Source organism: Oncorhynchus tshawytscha, linkage group LG28, assembly GCF_018296145.1.
Source record: "Oncorhynchus tshawytscha isolate Ot180627B linkage group LG28, Otsh_v2.0, whole genome shotgun sequence".
NCBI lineage: Eukaryota > Metazoa > Chordata > Actinopteri > Salmoniformes > Salmonidae > Oncorhynchus > Oncorhynchus tshawytscha.
The window spans coordinates 1,032,361-1,052,387 of record NC_056456.1 but is presented as its reverse complement, the minus strand read 5'-3'; the positions used below and the strand labels follow the sequence as shown (position 1 = coordinate 1,052,387).

The window sequence follows — 20,027 nt, the reverse complement described above, 5'->3', positions numbered from 1 at the left end:
CGTGCAGCATGTTTGGCATTTGCCAGAGAACACCAAGATTGGCAAATTCCCCACTGGCGCCCTGTGCTCTTCACAGATGAAAGCAGGTTCACACTGAGCACATGTGACAGATGTTATAGTCTGGAGACGCTGTGGAGAACGTTCTGCTGCCTGCAACATCCTCCAGCAGGAACGGTTTGGCGGTGGGTCAGTCATGGTGTGGGGTGGCATTCCTCCATGTGCTCGCCAGAGGTACTGCTATTAGGTACCTGACTGCTATTAGGTACCGAGATGAGATCCTCAGACCCCTTGTGAGACCATATGCTGGTGCCGTTGGCCCTGGGTTCATCCTAATGCAAGACAATGCTAGACCTCATGTGGCTGGAGTGTGTCAGCAGTTCCTGCAAGAGGAAGGCATTGATGCTATGGACTGGCCCGCCCGTTCCCCAGACCTGAATCCAATTGAGCACATCTGGGACATCATGTCTCGCTCCATCCACCAACGCCTTTGCACCACAGACTGTCCAGGAGTTGGCGGATGCTTTAGTCCAGGTCTGGGAGGAGATCCCTCAGGAGACCATCCGCCACCTCATCAGGAGCATGCCCAGGTGTTGTAGGGAGGTCATACAGGCACGTGGAGGCCACACACACTACTGAGCCTCATTTTGACTTGTTTTAAGGACATTACATCAAAGTTGGATCAGCCTGTAGTGTGGTTTTCCACTTTAATTTTGAGTGTGACTCCAAATCCAGACCTCCATGGGTTGATAAATTTGATTTCTATTGATAATTTTTGTGTGATTTTGTTGTCAGCACATTCAACTATGTAAAGAAAAAAGTATTTAATAAGAATATTTCATTCATTCAGATCTAGGATGTGTTATTTTAGTGTTCCCTTTATTTTTTTGAGCAGTGTATTATACACAGTTCAAGTCGAAAGTTTACATACACCTTAGCCAAATACATTTAAACTCAGTTTTTCCCAAACCTTTACATTTTATCCTACTAATAATTCCCTGTTTTAGGTCAGTTAGGATCGCCACTTCATTTTAAGAATGTGAAATGTCAGCATAATAGAGTGATTTATTTCAGCTTGTATTATATTTTATTTCTTTCATCACATTCCCAGTGGTTCAGAAGTTTACATACACTCAATTAGTATTTGGGTAAATTGTTTAACTTGGGTCAAACGTTTCAGGTAGCCTTCCACAAGCTTCCCACAATAAGTTGGGTGAATTTTGGCCCATTCCTCCCGACAGGGCTGTGGTAACTGAGTCAGGTGTGTAGGCCTCCTTGCTCGCACACACTTTTTCAGTTCTGCCCACAAATTTTTTATAGGATTGAGGTCAGGGCTTTGTGATGGCCACTCCAATACCTTGACATGGTTGTCCTTAAGCCATTTTGCCACAACTTTGGAAGTATGCTTGGCGTTATTGTCCATTTGGAAGAACCATTTGGCCAAACAGTTCTATTTTGGTTCATCAGACCAGCGGACATTTCCCCAAAAAGTATGATCTTTGTCCCCATGTGCAGTTGCAAACTGTAGTCTGGCTTTTTTATGGCGGTTTTGGAGTAGTGTCTTCTTCCTTGCTGAGCGGCCTTTCGGGTTATGTCGATATAGGACTCGTTTTACTGTGGATCTAGATACTTTTGTTCCTGTTTCCTCCAGCATCTTCACAAGGTCCTTTTTTGCTGTTCTGGGATTGATTTGCACTTTTCGCACCACAGTACGTTCATCTCTAAGAGACAGAACACATCTCCTTCCTGAGCGGTATGACGGCTGCGTTGTCCCATGGTGTTTATACTTGCGTACTATTGTTTGTACAGATGAACGTGATACCTTCTGATACCTTCTGAGGTCTTGGCTGATTTCTTTTGATTTTCCCATGATGTCAAGCAAAGAGGCACTGAGTTTGAAGGTAGGCCTTGAAATACATCCACAGGTACACATCCAACTGACTCAAATTATTTCAATTAGCCTATCAGAAGCATCTAAAGCCATGACATCATTTTCTGGTCTATTACAAGCTGTTTAACTTCTCTCGGATATGTGGGACGGTAGCGTCCCATCTTGCCAGTGAAATTGAAGGACGCCAAATCAAAACAACAGAAATCCCATAATTAAAATTCCTCAAACATACAAGTATTATACACCATTTTAAAGATAAACTTCTTGCAAATCCAGCCACAGTGTCCGATTTCAAATAGGCTTTACGGCAAAAGCACACCAAACGATTATGTTAGGTCAGCACCTAGTAGAAAAAAATCTGATCTGTAGCCATTCTTGTGACTATTGTGACTTTGCCATTGTAATTGTTTGTAAACTTGTGTAGTTAAATTAATCTATGATCGTATGCTAACCATTTGTTTTTTGTATGCTGCTTTGTATGACATTTTAATATTTGATTATTAACCAATGATATTAGGCCACTCTTGGCCATGATTACAGACACCTGTGTCTTTTGACACTATATAAACGAGTCATCCCGCAGTGTTTGTGATTATACCCTGATGAAGACAGCTTGGCTGTCAAAACGTTGGTATTACATTTTTGCATCTGAGCTCTTAGAGTGTGCGGCTCTCTTTTATTTTCAGGTCAGCACCTAGTCACAGAAAACCATACAGCCATTTTCCAGCCAAGGAGAGGGCTCACAAAAGACAGAAATAGCGTTAAAATGAATCACTAACCTTTGATGATCTTCACCGGATGGCACTCACAGGACTTCATGTTACACAAATGTGTGTTTTGGTTCGATAAAGTTAATCTTTATGTCCAAAAACCTCATTTGAAATTGGTGTGTTATGTTTAGAAATGCATTGTCTCAAACAAACATCTGGTGAAAGTGCAGAGAACCACATCAAATGACAGAAATACTCATAATAAACATTGATGAATGACACAAGTGTTATGCATGGAATTATAGATAAACTTCTCCTTAATTCAACCGCTGTGTCAGATTTCAAAAAGGCTTTATGGCGAAAGGATACCTTGCGATTTATATTAGGTCAGCACCTAGCCACAGAAAAAACATACAGCCTATTTCCAAAGAAGGAGAGGTGTCAGAAATAGCGTTATAAATATTCACTTACCTTTGATGATCTTGATCGGAATGCACTCCCAGGAATCCCAGTTCCACCATAAATGTTTTGTTTTGTTCTATAAAGTCCATTTATGTCCAAATACATCCTTTTTGTTTGCGCGTTTAGCCCAGTAATCCAAATGTTCAATGCGCGATCACTTAGTTCTGACGAAAAGTTTAAAAAGTTATATTACAGTTCGTAGAAACATGTCAAACGATGTATAGAATCGATCTTTAGGATGTTTTATCATAAATCTTCAATAATGTTTCAACCGAACAATTAAAAGGAACGCAGCTACCTCTCACGGGCGAGCGCATGATTTAGCTCATGGCATTCTGCCAGACACCTGACTCAAACAGCTCTCATTCGCTCCCCCTCACAATAGAAGCCTGAAACAAGGTTCTAAAGACTGTTGGCATCTAGTGGAAGCCTTGGGAAGTGCAATATGACCCCATAGACACTGTATATTCGATTGGCAATGACTTGAAAAACTACAAACCTCAGATATCCCAATTTCTGGTTGGATTTTTTTCTCAGGGTTTTGCCTGCCATATGAGTTCTGTTATACTCACAAACTTCAGTGTGTTTCCTAACCAAATCTACTAATTATATGCATATTCTAGCTTTTGAGCCTGAGTAGCAGGCAGTTTACTCTGAGCACCTTATTATCCAAGCTACTCAATACTGCCCCCCAGTCCCAAAGAAGTTAAAGGCACAGTCAATTTAGTGTATGTAATCTTCTGACCCACTGGATTTGTGATACAGTGAATTATAAGTGAAATAATCTCTCTGTAAACAATTGTTAGAAAAATGACTTGTTTCGTTCACAAAACAGATGTCCTAACCGACTTGCCAAAACTATAGTTTGTTAATAAGAAATGTGGTGGAGTGGTTGAAAAACAAGTTTTAATGACTTCAACCTAAGTGTATGTAAACTTCTGACTTCAGCTGTGTGTGTGTGTGTGTATATATATATATATATATATATATATATATATATTTTTTCTTCAGGAAATTATTCTTTATTCAGGAAATTTTCTAGTTTATTCTTTGTAAGCTTTTAAATTATGTCAAACTCTATCGTTGTATCTTTTCCAGTGCTGAAGACATGGATGTCTCATATACCATGAGTGGGGTATGCAAAAAGGTTCAACTTTGGGCACCTCTATCTCTTGAATGTTTTGGCATTCAGGTCCAAAAAGTTACTTTCTGACCACTGGGCGAGTATGTATGGAGAGTTTAGTTAAAATCAAAAGAGGTGTTGTCAAAAAGTGATTAAAATCAAGTGGACTAACTCAGCAGACAATACAGTGATATGATTTAATCTGTATCAGGCCAACTTCAGTGTCATTCTCTTATGATCTGAATTCAGGAGCCCAGTCATCAGCCTCCACCCCCAACAACATGCAAGGTCCGTGCCACTCCCAGCCCAATGTCATGGGCCTCCACGGTGGCATGGCCGGCCAGCCCCCAGGCACCACCTCAGGCCCCAGTATGGGCCAGCCCAGCCTCCAGAACCAGATGATGGGCCTCCAGGGCCAACCTGTGTCCTCGTCCCCCAGCCAGATGGTCCAGGGTGGGGGTCCGGGGCAAACGGTCCTCTCCAGACCCCTCAACCCAGGGCAGAGAGGAGGCATGACCCCACCCAAGCAGCTGGTGCCCCAGCAGGGCCAGGGGGTGATGCACAGCCAGGTGGTTGGAGGGCAGGGGCACCAGGCGATGCTCCTACAACAGCATCATCAGCAGCAACAACAGCAAAACTCCATGATGGAACAGATGCAAGGAAACAAACATGCGTTTGGAGTGAAAGGTCAAGCTGGGGTCATGCGGGGTCCGTCTCCTAACGGGCCCGGTAACATGTCTCAGTTCCAGCAAGCTCAGGTGGGCCAACAACAGCAGCAGCAGCAAATGGCTCAGCTCCAACAACAGCAGCAGCAACATCAGCTACAACAACATCAACAGATGACCCAGCAGCAGCCCCAACAGGTATTCCATTTCTTTAAAAAAAAATGTTATTTGCATTGTGGCAATAGGTGGAAAACCCCATTTCCCTGTGATGGGAAATATTGTTTCACTTGCTCATTCCTAAATTTGTTCAGGTCCCCATGGGTGGCAACCCAAACCAGGTCATGGGTATGCACAGTCAGATGAGACTCCCCAGTGGTCATCCTCTGGTCCAGCAGCAGCTACAGCAGCAGCAGCTCCAACAACAGAAACAACAACAAGCCATTCTACAAAAGCAGCAACAACAGGCGACACAGCAACACCCACACGCTCTCGGAGACCCCAGTGGCTGTACAGGCGACATGGGCAGTGTCCAACAGATGCTCCAGGACATACAGGGTCAGCAACAGCAGCAAGGCATGACAGGAATTGGAGCACCCCAGCACATGCAGGTGGGCAACGGCCACTTCCCGGGTCACGGGATGAACTTCAATCCCCAGTTCGGGGGTCAAATGCCTTTGAGTGGGTTGTGCGCTCAGGCAGGGGGATTTCCAGTGAACAAGGACGTGACGCTCACCAGTCCTCTCCTGGTCAACCTGCTCCAGAGTGACATCTCGGCTAGTCAGTTTGGACCTGGGGGGAAGCAGGGGGCTGGAGGACCTGGCCAGGCCAAACCCAAGAAGAAGAAACCACCACGCAAGAAGAAGCCCAAAGTAGGGGAGGGACAGCAGCCGATGGAGGGGCTAGGGTAAGGAGCTGAATGTTATTGAAATCTTAAGCTATATCCACACAAAGTATTTGGTATTGGACATGGTTAGTCATTTGAGGTATTATTTTCTTCTACCCAGGGGTCTGGATGTGGGTGTTGGCCTGGAGGACCCAGAGCTGCCAGCACTGAGTGGGGAACAGGGGGTGGGCATGGACCATTCTGGACCCAAACTTTCAGACTTCACCAACAGGCCTGCAGGTATGCAATGTTCATGATTCTTGGTTTGCTCACTCACACTTGTATCTTTTAGTTGAGTGGCTTCTTATCATTCCTTTTTTCTCATGTCAGGTTTCCCAGGTCAGCCTGGAGACCAGAGAGTCCTACAGCAGGTGCCTATGCAGTTCATGCAGCAGCATCAACAACAGCAGCATATACAGCAGCAGCAGCATCAGCAGCAGCTGCAACAACAGCAGCTACAGCAACAACAGCAAATGCAACAACAGCAGCAACAGATGCAACAGCAGATGCAGGGAATGCAAGTTCCTCCAGGACAGCAACAGGGGGTGGCTGGAGCTCTGGGTCAGACTCAAGGCCAGCCACAGATGCACCCTCATCATCTACAACAACAACAAAAGCAGCAACAACCACACCATCAACAGCAGCAGCAGCAACAACAGGTACCATCGACTGCGTGTGTGTCGTCACGACACATTTTCCATGATAACTATGGATTATATAGCTAATTTGTTCCGGTTGTGTTATAGCAGCAGATGGTCATGAAGATGCAGCAGGAGCAGGCTAAAAACCGGATGCCCCTCCATCCAGGTGGGCAGAACCCCCCCAGGGGCATGATGAACCCCGGGGAGGCCCAGAGGATGCCTGGCACCCAGCAGGGCAACATACCCGTCATGATCAACCTCCAGGGGCACGGAGGAGTGCCCCCCTCCCCAGACAAACCCAGAGGGATGCCCCTCATGGTCAACCCACAGGTTGGACACAATCTGATAGATGTTTGAATTATATCATATTTATTATTGTCTTGTTAATATTCTATGCCTGTTAATTCCCTGGGGTGTGTGTATATCATCTATCCCTACCTATGTAGATGACTGGGGCAGCCCGGCAGATGTCTCACCCTGAGGCAGGGCCTGGTTCCCAAGGAACGGGGGCTGAGGAGGCCCCTGGAGGTCCCAACTCACTGCAGGACAGATCTGGAGGCCAGGAGATGGGGATGCAGTCTGGGAATGGAGCCCAACAGTTGGTGGTGAACCAGGGCACAAACGCCCACATGATGAAGCAGGGCCCCAGCCCCTCGCCCATGCCCCAGCACCCTGGAGCCAGTCCCCAGCAACAGATGCCCCCTCAGCCCCTGCAGGGTGGCCCCATGCCTGGCCTCCACTTCCCTAACGTTGCCACCACCTCCCAGAGCTCCAGGCCCAAAACACCCAACCGGGCCAGTCCCAGGCCCTACCACCACCCTCTCACACCTACCAACCGTCCTCCAAGCACTGAGCCCTCTGAGATCAACCTCTCCCCTGAGAGGCTGAACGCCTCCATTGCAGGCCTGTTTCCCCCCAAGATCAACATCCCTCTGCCACCCAGGCAGCCCAACCTCAGCCGGGGCTTTGAACAGCAGGGTGGGCTCAACCCCACCACTCTCAAAGCCATAGGGCAGGCCCCTCCCAGCCTAACTATGTCCAGCAACAATGGAAGTGGTGGAGGTAACTCTGGTCAGCAGTCTTTCCCTATAGGCAGTGGAGCGGCCAACTTGGGCCAAGGGAAACAGGACAAGCAGTCTGGAGGAGGGCAGGCTAAAAGGGCCAGTCCCAGTAACAGCCGCAGATCCAGCCCTGCCTCCAGCCGCAAATCCACTACCCCCAGCCCGGGGAGGCAGAAGGGGGCTAAGATTGCCCTAACCTCCCCTCACCAGCAACACATGGTCAACCCCCAGACAGGGCAGACCATGATGTTGAGCCCTACCCCAGTGCCTCCTAGCCCGGTCTCACTCGCGGTTGGGGTGGGCCTGGATGCCCATCAGATCCAGAGCCCCTTCCAAGGGTTCCAGGATAACACAGCTGAGATGCCCAGGGAAGGGCAGGGAATGGCAGGTGTAGAGCAGCGGCAGATGCCTCAGCCTTTGAGGGAGCTCTCTGCCCCCCGGATGGCTAGCCTTCGTGTCCCAACTCCTCAGGAGGCTAAAGCTGGGCTTGAGCGCACAATGGTAGCAGGGGAGAGGCAGCCTGTACAGATGGCTCCTCAGCAGGAGTTTGTATCTGTATATGAGGCCTCTCCTGCTCTCAGGGATGTTCCTACCTCCCTTAACCAGCTACTGGATAACGCAGCCACCCCCAGCGTGCCTGCCAGGCCCACTCAGAGTGCTCCAGCTGGGGATTCTGTCTACAAGGAGAGCACTAAAGCCTCCATAGATCAAGAGAACCCATCCAGTGCTTTTCAGAGCTTGGAAGTGGGGGATACTGCTGTTGCTACTACTGGTGCTGCTGTGAACGAGCCAGAAGCTAAACCCAAGCCCAGCCCAACCCCCCGCCCCAAACTCCCAAATCCAGCCAGTAGTCCTATTCTGCAGCCTAAAGGAAGCCCCAATCTTAATGTGAATCACAGCCCTAGCCCCAATCTAAACTCGACTGCTAGCCCCAACCCTACTCTAAACCCTGCTCCTAGTCTTCGTGTCAATGTGGGCGCTAGCCCCAACACAGCCACAGTCAGTCATAGTTGTCCCAGCCTCAATGTTTCCCCCAGGCCAAACTCTAACTCAAACCCTGCAGTTAGTCCCAAATTAATCCCCAGCCCTAAACCCCTGGCCAGTGTCTCCACAGTCCTGCAGATCCCTGCGTCCTCTCCCACCATCTCCCCCAACCAGATAACCGTGTTTGTCACCTCCAACCCTATCAGTTCCACCCCTCAGGCCCCCCCAGCCATCGTCTCCACTATGGTGGCCATGCCCAGTAAGAACATCAGAGCACAGCAGCTCAGCCAGCAGACCACTGCCCCCCGGCCCCAATTCATTACCACGCCTGTGTTTATTAATACTGGTACCCCAATCTTCCAGGTCCCCGCTGCGTCTGTGGCCCCCAACACCACAATGGTGTCCCAGCCAATCACCATGGTAGGGCCCATAAAGGTGTCCACAACTAATATCCAGCTCACCACCGCTCCAACCCAGGCCCAAGCCCCAGGCTCTGCCTGGACCCAGGCTTCTGTGGTCAGTGTGGCTGGCACCCAGCCTGCCCGAACGCTAGTTGAGCAGGTCCAGATGGCCAGTAGACAGGCTTCCCCTGTTAGTAACTTGCCTCCTCCCCAGCAGCAAAGCCCTACCACTCCCAAACCAGAGACCTCTACCTCACCAGTTGGGCAGCCTTCCCGCCGTCCAAGCCCCTATCCCACAGCCTCTACGTTTGCCTCGTCTCCCTTCCAGCAGCCCCTAGGGTCCCCCTTTCCATGCTCCCCCTCCTTGGCTGCCCAGGGCAAGCCTTTCCAGGCTCCTGGCTCTGTACCAGTGAGCAGTCCACCAGATTCCCAGCAGGTTTCTAAGGAATGGCCAGCCCAGACTTTAGGGTTGGCTTACCAGCACCAGACAGGTCTGAACGCTGGGGGTGTGCCCATTCATACATCCCCTGCATCTCTCACCCAGACTGAGGCCACAGTGTCTGGAGCACAGACTCGGACTACTTCTGCTGCTGCTCCGAAAGCCACCACTCCTCCACCTTTTCATGCTCAACCTGCTACACCAGCCCAGTCCCTTGTTCCTGCCCCAGCCTCTAAACCTACCACCCCTCCGCCAGTCTCAGTCCCTGTCACCACCCCAATCACTACTACTGCCCCTGTTCCTACCACTGCTACATTTCTCCCTGATCCGGCTCCTCCTTCAGCCCCAGTCCCGATACCAAATCTGTCCCCATCTACATCTCCTGTTGTTGCCACCACTGGACCCTCCAACCCCCCCAGGGACTCCTCAGCCATATCCTCCCCAGCCATATCCTCCCCAGCGGCCCTTACCCCTACTGTGGCTCAGCCTGTCCCCACAGCCATGGAGCCTCCAAGCCAGCCAGCCCCACCAGAGGCCACAGCACCTTCGGAGAATACCCAGATCACCCCAGGTACATATCAATCAATCCATGATTGAGTAACTTATCCCCCACATATCGACCTTTCAGTGATAATAACAACCTCCACCATCTCCTTCCTCCCAGTGTCAATCCAACCTGAAGCTCTACAGCAAGAGGAGCCTTCTGCTACTGAAAATACTGGTAAGTACTGTCACACTAACTGATCTATAACAAAATGGTGGATGTTCCGGACCCTTTATGTAATGACATGGCAATGACATAATATGACTTGGTAACCGAGTACAAATGGAATATATGCAAAGATGGTGGTATATCTAGAGGGCACCATAAAATGTAACAACTACAGCATAGAAGCACAAGTTACACTACATGAACAAAAGTATGCATTTACCTGCTCGTCAAACATCTCATTCCAAAATCATGGGCATTAATATGGAGTTGGTCCCCCCTTTGCTGCTATAACAGCCTGGGAAGGCTTTCCACTAAGGTGTTCGATGGGGTTGAGGTCAGGGCTCTGTGCAGGCCAGTCATGTTCTTCCAGACTAATCTCAACAAACCATTTTAGTATGGACCTCGCTTTGTGCATGCTGAAGTGAGATAGGGCCTTCCAACTTTGTGGCAACAGTTTGGGGAAGCACAGAATTGTCTAGAATGTAATTGTATGCAGGTAGCGTTCTCTTGGCATCCCCCAAACCCAGATTCGTCCATTGGACTCCCAGATGGTGAAGCGTGATTCATCACTCCAGAGAACCCGTTTCCACTGCTCCAGAGTCCAATGGCGGCAAGCTTTACACCACTCCAGTTGACAAGTTGCATTGACCATGTTGATCTTAGGCTTGTGTGCGGCTGCTCGGCCATGGAAACCCATTTCATGAAGCTCCAGACTAACAGTTCTTGTGCTGACGTTGCTTCCAGAGGCAGTTTGGAACTCGGTAGTGAGCGTTGCAACCGAGGACAGATGTTTTTTACGTACTTCTGCAGTCGGCGGTCCCGTTCTCTGAGCTTGTGTGGCCTACCACTTCACGGCTGAGCCGTTGTTGCGCCTAGACATTTCTACTTCACAATAACAGCACTTACAGTTGACTAGGGCAGCTCTAGCATGGCAGAAATTTGACAAACCTACTTTTTGGAAAGGTGGTATTGTATCACAGAGCCACATTGAAAGTCAATTGAGCTCTTCAGTAAGGCCATTCTACTGCCAATGTTTGTATAAAACATTATATGGCTGTGTGCTTGATTTTACATACCTGTCAGCAACGTGTGTAGCTTAAATAGCCGAATCCACTAAAGTGAAGGGGTGTCCACATACTTTTGTATATACAGTATTAAATAATGTTATAGTCTGAGACCAAATCTGAAAATGGTTTTGTTATAAGATACTTGTACAGGTCTTGGACCATGCTTTTATATGATGCACTGTATGCCGTGAACATAGCATGCATCTTGTGATATTTAGTAACTTTTTTGTTTGTCTTTTTTTCCTTCTACAGCAGAAGAAGTTGCCACTGTGACTGAACAAGGGTGAGGTTCTCAAGACATTTCAGACAAACAAAATGTCAGTATGAAAGAAATAATTGTCATGCCAGAGGTAATTGGGTTATTCCATTGCCTGTAAAAGGTTACTTCACTATTCTTTAAGTATTTGTTAGTAATTGGCCTAGTCTACAGTAAGTGCCATGTTTGTAAACAGAAATGCTTTGCCATTTGTAACTACTGAAACTCAGGGAGTTCATTTGGTTGGGCGGTGGGAGGAAAATCGATGAGCCACTTGTTAAACTACATGACCAAAGGTATGTGGACACCTCGACGGTTCTGTTCTCTGAGCTTGTGTGGCCTACCTCTTTGCGGCTGAGCTGTTGTTGCTCCTAGAAGTTTCTACTTCACAATATTAGCACTTACAGTTGACAGGGGCAGCTCTAGCAGGGCAGAAATATGACGAACTGACTTGTTGCAAAGGTGGCATCCTATGACAGTGCCACTTCTACTATTTTGAAAAGTTTGCTGTATAAAGTATTTTGGAAAGTTCTCGGTAGCTACCTAGCGTCTTATGTTGGATCCCACGACGTAGTTGGCATCAGTTGCTGGGACTGCTTGTATCTTTCCAGTGATACTGCCGACCAAGGACGGGTCTGAGGAGCTATTTGGAGTCGCAGCTAGCCTAACTGCTAGATAGCTGGACATCAACCTAGCGAGGTGTTCTTGAACGCAGCCTGCGACCTGGTTAGCCATTGTGGCTGGGACTGCGGATTGTCCCGGGTTTGTGGCTGTCTAGAGCCTTGCTGTTTGTTGTTTTCAATTTTCTCTGTGACCTGCCCTGTCTGGAAAAGTGAGGAGTAACAGCCTAACATATGTTGCTAGCTACCATGACAAAGACCAAAGCCGGCGGCTGTACCATTGAGGACAGTGCCATTGGTGTCTCTCTATCACGCGAGAGTGATCTTTTAAACAAACAAAAAGAGACCTACAAGGAGTTACAACAAAAAGAAAATAGCTTAAAGTTTTTTGTCCAAATACTGGTGGATTCTACTAATAAAAGAATGGACGACCTGATGAACAGTTTGCAGTTCTCCCAGGGTCAGCTCAACGAGTTGAAACAGGAGAATGGCAAGATGGCAGCAGTCTGTAAGTCATTGAGAGAGGACATCAGTCCTGTGTGTGAATCCATGATAGTCTGATTTATCTGTTATCATGTTATCTTGAGGGACAATCAAGGCGAAACAACATGGTTGTGGACGGAATTGCAGAATCTCCACCTGAGACCTACCTGGGTGGAGTCTTGAGGACAAAGTGAGGGAAATGATCTCTGAGAAATTGAAGATGGACCACATGAAGATTGAGGTGGAGCGTGTCCACAGGACTGGAAAACCCACTACCGGCCCTGGTGATAGGCCCAGGCCGATAGTGGTCAAGTTCCTGAGGTTCAAGAACAAGGTAGCTGTTCTGGAAAGAGCCAAGAACTTGAGAGGAATGCATATCTTAACCAGGACTATCCTGAAGCTGTGCGCCAGAAGAGGAAAGAACTGATCCCAGTCATGATAGCTGCCAGAGCGCGTGGGGACATTGCGTACATCCGCTATGACAGGCTCATTGTCCACCCTCCCTCCCAGAAGCCTGGAAGGGATGAGAGCCAAGCCTATGGGTTCGTAGCCTCAACCCCGCAACACACGCACACCAATTGATTAATGGAATGTATATATGTGCTGAATGTATATTTTTTTTCTCTTGCTTTGTCTGCTCTTTTCAATAGTATGTCTATCTCTGTTAAGCTACCCAGGAAAGGGCTGAAAATAGCCCATATTAATATATGTAGCCTTAGAAATAAGGTTCAGGAAATCAATAACTTGCTAACATCAGATAACATTCATATATTAGTCATTTATGAGACTCACTTAGTTAATTTATTTGATGATACAGCAGTAGCAATACAAGGATACAACATTTATAGAAGAGACAAGAATTATTATGGGGGAGGTGTTGCCGTATATACACTGCTCAAAAAAATAAAGGGAACACTAAAATAACACATCCTAGATCTGAATGAATGAAATATTCTTATTAAATACTTTTTTCTTTACATAGTTGAATGTGCTGACAACAAAATCACACAAATTATCAATGAAAATCACATTTATCAACTCATGGAGGTCTGGATTTGGAGTCACACTCAAAATTAAAGTGGAAAACCACATTACAGGCTGATCCAACTTTGATGTAATGTCCTTAAAACAAGTCAAAATGAGGCTCAGTAGTGTGTGTGGCCTCCACGTGCCTGTATGACCTCCCTACAATGCCTAGGCATGCTCCTGATGAGGTGGCGGATGGTCTCCTGAGGGATCTCCTCCCAGACCTGGACTAAAGCATCCGCCAACTCCTGGACAGTCTGTGGTGCAACATGGCATTGGTGGATGGAGCGAGACATGATGTCCCAGATGTGCTCAATTGGATTCAGGTCTGGGGAACGGGCGGGCCAGTCCATAGCATCAATGCCTTCCTCTTGCAGGAACTGCTGACACACTCCAGCCATATGAGGTCTAGCATTGTCTTGCATTAGGAGGAACCCAGGGCCAACCGCACCAGCATATGGTCTCCCAAGGGGTCTGAGGATCTCATATCGGTACCTAATGGCAGTCAGGCTACCTCTGGTGAGCACATGGAGGGCTGTGAGGCCCCCCAAAGAAATGCCACCCCCACACCATGACTGACCCACCGCCAAACCGGTCATGCTGGTGGATGTTGCAGGCAGCAGAACGTTCTCCACGGCGTCTCCAGACTCTGTCACGTCTGTCATGTGCTCAGTGTGAACCTGCTTTCATCTGTGAAGAGCACAGGGCGCCAGTGGTGAATTTGCCAATCTTGAGGTTCTCTGGCAAATGCCAAACGTCCTGCACGGTGTTTGGCTGTAAGCACAACCCCCATCTGTGGACTTGGGGCCCTCATACCACCCTCATGGAGTCTGTTTTTGACCGTTTGAGCAGACACATGCACATTTGTGGCCTGCTCGAGGTCATTTTGTAGGGATCTGGCAGTGCTCCTCCTTGCACAAAGACAGAGGTAGCGGTCCTGCTGCTGGGATGTTGCCCTCCTACGGCCTCCTCCACGTCTCCTGATGTACTGGCTTGTCTCCTGGTAGCGCCTCCATGCTCTGGACACTACGCTGACAGACACAGCAAACCTTCTTGCCACATCTCGCATTGATGTGCCATCCTGGATGAGCTGCACTACCTGAGCCACTTGTGTGGGTTGTAGACTCCGTCTCATGCTACCACTAGAGTGAAAGCACCGCCAGCATTCAAAAGTGACCAAATCATCAGCCAGGAAGCATAGGAACTGAGAAGTGGTCTGTGGTCACCACCTGCAGAACCACTCCTTTATTGGGGGTGTCTTGCTAATTGCCTATAATTTCCACCTGCTGTCTATTCCATTTGCACAACAACATGTGACATTTATTGTCAATCAGTGTTGCTTCCTAAGTGGACAGTTTGATTTCACAGAAGTGTGATTGACTTGGAGTTACATTGTGTTGTTTAAGTGTTCCCTTTATTTTTTTGAGCAGTGTATTCAGAGCCATATCCCTGTAATGCTTAGAGAAGATCTTATTAATCAACCTACCAGGGTGTTTACACACAATACAGGAACAAGATCATATATAAGATATATATATACAAGATATAAAATAGTGTATCATACAAAAGATTTTGCTGTGACTCTTGTGGATTATGTTAAAAACATTTGTTGGTCTGATATGATTTTTAAGCATCCAGATGCTGCACTCGATGAATTTATGAAATTGCTTCTTCCAATTATTGATAAACATGCACCGGTTAAGAAACATACTGTTAAGGCTCCATGGATTGATGAGGAAAATGCAAAATGAGAAATGATGTGACTGAACTCAACAAAAAAGAAGAAACTGTATTATGAAGATCAGTGATATAAAAAATGATTGATAAAAAACTTTGAAGTACTTTAAATAATATTAATGGCAGAAAGACAAATTCAGCTCCATCTTTCATCGAATCAGATGGCTTATTCATCACAAAACCATTTGATGATGGCAATTATTCAAATGATTACTTCATTGGCAAATCAACCGTATTCATACATTAAAAAAAACAAATAATTAAAGAAAACCATTACAAGTTTGAATTTTGTAAAGTTAGTGTGGGAGAGGTGGATTTTTTTGTTGTTGTTAATGATCAATAATGACAAACCTCTTGGCATTGACAACTTAGATGGAAAGCTACTGAGGATGGTAGCTGACTATATCCACTCCTATCTGTCATTTTTAATATGAGCCTAGAGGAAAGTCTTTGTCTTCAGGCCTGGAGGGAAGCTAAAGTAATTCCGCTACCTAAGAGTGGTCTTTACTCATTCTAACAGCAGACCTATAAGCTTGCTGCCAGCTTTTAGCAAACTGTTGGAAAAAACAACAACATTTCAGCATGCTTATAGAGAAGGGCACTCAACATGTACTGCACTGACACAAATGACTGATGATTGGTTGAAAGAAATTGATATGAAGATTGTGGGAGCTGTACTGTTAGATTTCAGTGCAGCCTTTGATATTATTCACCATAACCTGTTTTTGAAAACACATAATTAAGTGCTATGGCTTTTCAACCTCAGCTCTGAATCCACGATATGGTAATCTATCTAATAGAACTCAAAGGTTCTGATGCATGCCAGTCTCTCTTGGCTAAGAGTTGAGGAGAGACTGGATTGCATTACTTTTTCATTTTATAAGAAACATTGATGTGTTAAATCACAAATTGATTGGATAGTCAATTTACACACTGCTCTGACACACACACTTATCCCACCAGACATGCCACCAGGGGTCTTTTCATAGTCTCCAAATCCAGAACAAATTCAAGAAAACATACAGTATTATATAGAGCCCTTATTGCATGGAACTTCAATCCATCTCATATTGCTCAAATAAACAACAAACATGGTTTCAAAAAACAGATAAAGCAACACCTCACTGCACAACTTCTTTCCCCTATTTGACCCAGATAGTTTATATGTATGCATTGTAGGCTACGTGTGCCTTTTTTTTTATGAATGTGGTTCTTCTCTAATGATGTTCTGTATTATGTAATTCTGTATTATGTTTTGTGGGGACCCCAGGAAGAGTAGCTGCTGATTTTGCAACAGCTAATGGGGATCCCAATCAAATACCAAATACGTTGAAAGTCACTGAGCTCTTCAGTAAGGCCATTCTACTGCCAATGATTGTCTATGGAGATTGCATGGCTGTGTGCTCAATTGTCAGCAACGGGTGTGGATGAAATAGCCGAAGCCATTCATTTGAAGGGGTGTCCACATACTTTTGTGTATGTGTGTATATATATATATATATCGTGCATGTATGCTTAGCATGTAAATTATATCCAAACGTCAAAAGACGACAAGTACTACCACGGCATAAGAACTGACTGCTAATTGAGTATGAATATGGCTATGTCTGATGATTTCTTTCTTCTGGAGATGATTGTCACTAAGAGTATGTTGGGGGAATAAAAACATTTTTGTTAAGCATTATCACAGTTTAGTTGACTGCTGTTTTTCCACTTCTATCACAGATGGGCAAAGAAAAGAAAGACACCCGTTAACTTAGTCTCAAGGTATGTATTTACACGTGAGCACTGCCAGGACGCACGCAGCAGCCCTGTCGTGTCCACCATTTTGTTATCTATCGGATACTATTTACGGTGAAGACGGACAGTATCTGTGGTGGACAGGCTCCGCGAGTGGCGCTAAGGCACTGCATCGCAGTGCTTTGGGCGTCCCTACAGACCCTGGTTCGATTCCAGGCTGTATCACAACCGGCCGTGATTTCCCATAAGGTGGCGCACAATTGGCCTAGCGTCATCTGGGTTTGGCCGTGGTAGGCCATCATTGTAAATAAGAATTTGTTCTTAACTGACTTGCCTAGTTAAAGGTTAAATAAAAAAATAGATGAGGAAAGCCCAGTCCGAAGCGATTTTCCCAACTTGAAGGAATACCGGAGCGATATTCCAACTTTTACTGAGTAGCTACGGAAGTTTCTTCTTTTATCTTTGTAACTGACCTCTCCTGCTTCTCTTTTCTATCTCCTCTGCTGTGTCTCTTGCTCTGTTTTCTGTCGGGCATCTATCAGGGCTGCCGTGGAGAAGTCGAAGGGTCCTAGCAGACGGAGCTCACGGGCCGACAAGGAGGTGGAGGAGGAGACTGTGGCAGACAGCATGCAGAGGAAGAGACCGGCCAGGCCAGGAGCCGGTGCTGCTGCTAAAGGTACACGCCCATGCACGCGGACTTGATTTAGAGCACAAACACTCTCTCATACACAACTTACTCTTACATATAGTTTACGCTTTTATTGTAAAGGGATTTGTCTCATCAAACATGTCCCACTCTCTCTCCTCTGTGTCCTTTCAGAAACGGGTGCCAGCCCTACCCAGGCTAAGAGAAGGAAGTCTAAATGACCACAGTAGTGAAACCCTGTGATCTGAACTGTAAATGTATTTTTCTTTGTCAATCATTTGATGAGCTTCTTTTCTCCAGGATTACACATTTTTGATGGTGAAAATAACCATGTACAGATAATTGTTTGAAAAATAATTGTTGATGTTTTGTCCCTGCTATCATGTGAGGTTGTAGCTTGTGTGTGTGTGTGTGTGTGTGTTTAATTAATTATGTGAAGACTGATAATAAAACTTGACTCAATTGTATAATTATGTTGTAAAACTTCATTAAATTTTCTACTACTTTTTTTTTTTAAATGGTTTAATGTGCTGTACTTCCAAAGTTGTACTGTGATATTCTGTGAAAGTTGGCTGCATTAATTGTTTCATATACCGTTTTAACATGGTTCAATGCTGTCACCTTTTGCATTGCAGGCTGAAAATGGAGTATTTACTGTAGTTCAGAAAGTGATCCTATTTCTCATCGGTTTCCATGTTTCGAACATGACCTTACCAGAAATCAGTGAATTACAACTGTTTTAGAGAAGAACCATGTAGGACAGTAGGCAACATTATTTTAATAAATTTGAGTATGCACAGTGACCAGAAATTCGGACCCAGTGCGCAACGATTCCAGTCTATCCAGACGACTCCATCAACCTCATCTTCTGACCTTGGGCGTCTGTCTTGTGTATGCTTTACAAGCAACCTCATCTTCTGACCTTGGGCGTCTGTCTTGTGTATGCTTTACAAGCAAACCTCATCTTCTGACCTTGGGCGTCTGTCTTGTGTATGCTTTACAAGCAAACCTCATCTTCTGACCTTGGGCGTCTGTCTTGTGTATGCTTTACAAGCAAACCTCATCTTCTGACCTTGGGCGTCTGTCTTGTGTATGCTTTACAAGCAACCTCATCTTCTGACCTTGGGCGTCTGTCTTGTGTATGCTTTACAAGCAACCTCATCTTCTGACCTTGGGCGTCTGTCTTGTGTATGCTTTACAAGCAAATTGACAATGAGCAGAGATCATGGTCAAAGAGACTCACAGGTAGTGTTATTATGCTTTATAATTTTTATATTTAGTAGGCTAGATAGTTATTTGAATTGTGACAATTGGTTTTGTTGACTATATAATGACATGGCATTTTTAATATGTTCACATGGATACAATCGATATGTAAATAAAGTTGAATTAGTTGTCATTCAGGAAGCAACTTCATTTCAAATGCGCTAGCGATCGCTGTGCTTCATGTAGAATTGTTCTTATTTCTCTGTCTGAATCTTGACATTCTCCTTTCTACTGGCATACATAACATATTTGTATTTATTCTGTACAGTTTGCAGGTCAGTTCTGAGCCTCGAGCCAATGGTAAATTGTCTTTTGATGTAGATTTATAATATTTATCATGGTTTTGCTTTTGTTCCTCTCATTATCTTCGTCCGTCTATTGTTCGTTTTTCAAAGGACAGATGGCAAAGCTGTGTTCAAATACCCATACTATAGTGTATACTACATACTTAATGAGAATATATTACATGTTATAAATTCATTTTAGGGTGGGTTCGTAAATTCACTCTGGCTATCTACTCTAACTTCAGAGCACTCTTGTCTGAGTGTGCCAGAGCACAGAATAACTGATGAATTTACGAATGCTCAACACCCGTTGAATAGGGCCAGTGTCACTAAACGTCGGCAAAAAAAAACTAATAAAATGTTGCCCACCAACACACTTAGTCACCAACGTCCTGGGTGCGTTTGTAAATTCAATCTGGGGTGCCAGAGTGCCTTCTCGGTGTTTGTAAATTCAGAGAGTTGTCAGATTGTCCGTTGGTAAATCCAGAGCGCCCATTGGTATAAACCTAATGGTGTAAACCTGAACAAAACACATGTCCATGGCCGATTTTAAACAGCCAGAAGACATTTTTTAAATAAACCTTTTCTGACGATTTGTTTCTAAATGGCAGCTGGGTAATTTGATTTGCGTCAATCCGTTTTTCCGTATGCATCGAATTGAGTGAATGCTGCGCAGGTTCACCGATTTGCAAACCAACTGTATTCGTCTCTAGCTCATTGATTTGTAGATCTGATGCAGTTTCTACCTCAGATTATCAGCCGAGCAAAAATCGCAAATGAGTTGTACACAGAATGCCACTGGGAGGAGCAAGAGAGCTATAACTATAGCTACAACTCTCAGGTCAATGAAGGTGTGGATGAAAGACCACCAGATCAAGACCCTGTCATGGCCAGCCCAATCTCCAGACCTGAACCCCATTGAAAACCTCTGAA

General features: G+C 45.8%; 1 protein-coding gene across 4 annotated transcripts in view; it reads left to right on the top strand.

Annotated features, from left to right (window-relative positions):
• Positions 1-18,943, top strand: part of LOC112246262 (nuclear receptor coactivator 6) — a 45,938-nt gene extending 26,995 nt beyond the window's left edge. For 2 of the 4 annotated variants that reach the window (XM_024414557.2, XM_042307743.1), the window contains 11 exons: positions 4,433-5,046; positions 5,160-5,752; positions 5,853-5,971; positions 6,062-6,390; positions 6,478-6,702; positions 6,819-9,828; positions 9,922-9,978; positions 11,289-11,319; positions 16,884-16,925; positions 17,441-17,574; positions 17,719-18,943. In XM_024414557.2, the coding sequence (XP_024270325.1) occupies positions 4,433-5,046; positions 5,160-5,752; positions 5,853-5,971; positions 6,062-6,390; positions 6,478-6,702; positions 6,819-9,828; positions 9,922-9,978; positions 11,289-11,319; positions 16,884-16,925; positions 17,441-17,574; positions 17,719-17,765 (5,201 nt within the window). In that variant the 3' untranslated portion in view covers positions 17,766-18,943. Of the gene's footprint in view, positions 1-4,432; positions 5,047-5,159; positions 5,753-5,852; positions 5,972-6,061; positions 6,391-6,477; positions 6,703-6,818; positions 9,829-9,921; positions 9,979-11,288; positions 11,354-16,883; positions 16,926-17,440; positions 17,575-17,718 lie in introns of those variants that run through there. The other 2 variants (XM_024414559.2, XR_002952889.2) reach the window with 2 other exon arrangements.
• The last annotated feature ends 1,084 nt before the right edge of the window (positions 18,944-20,027 follow it).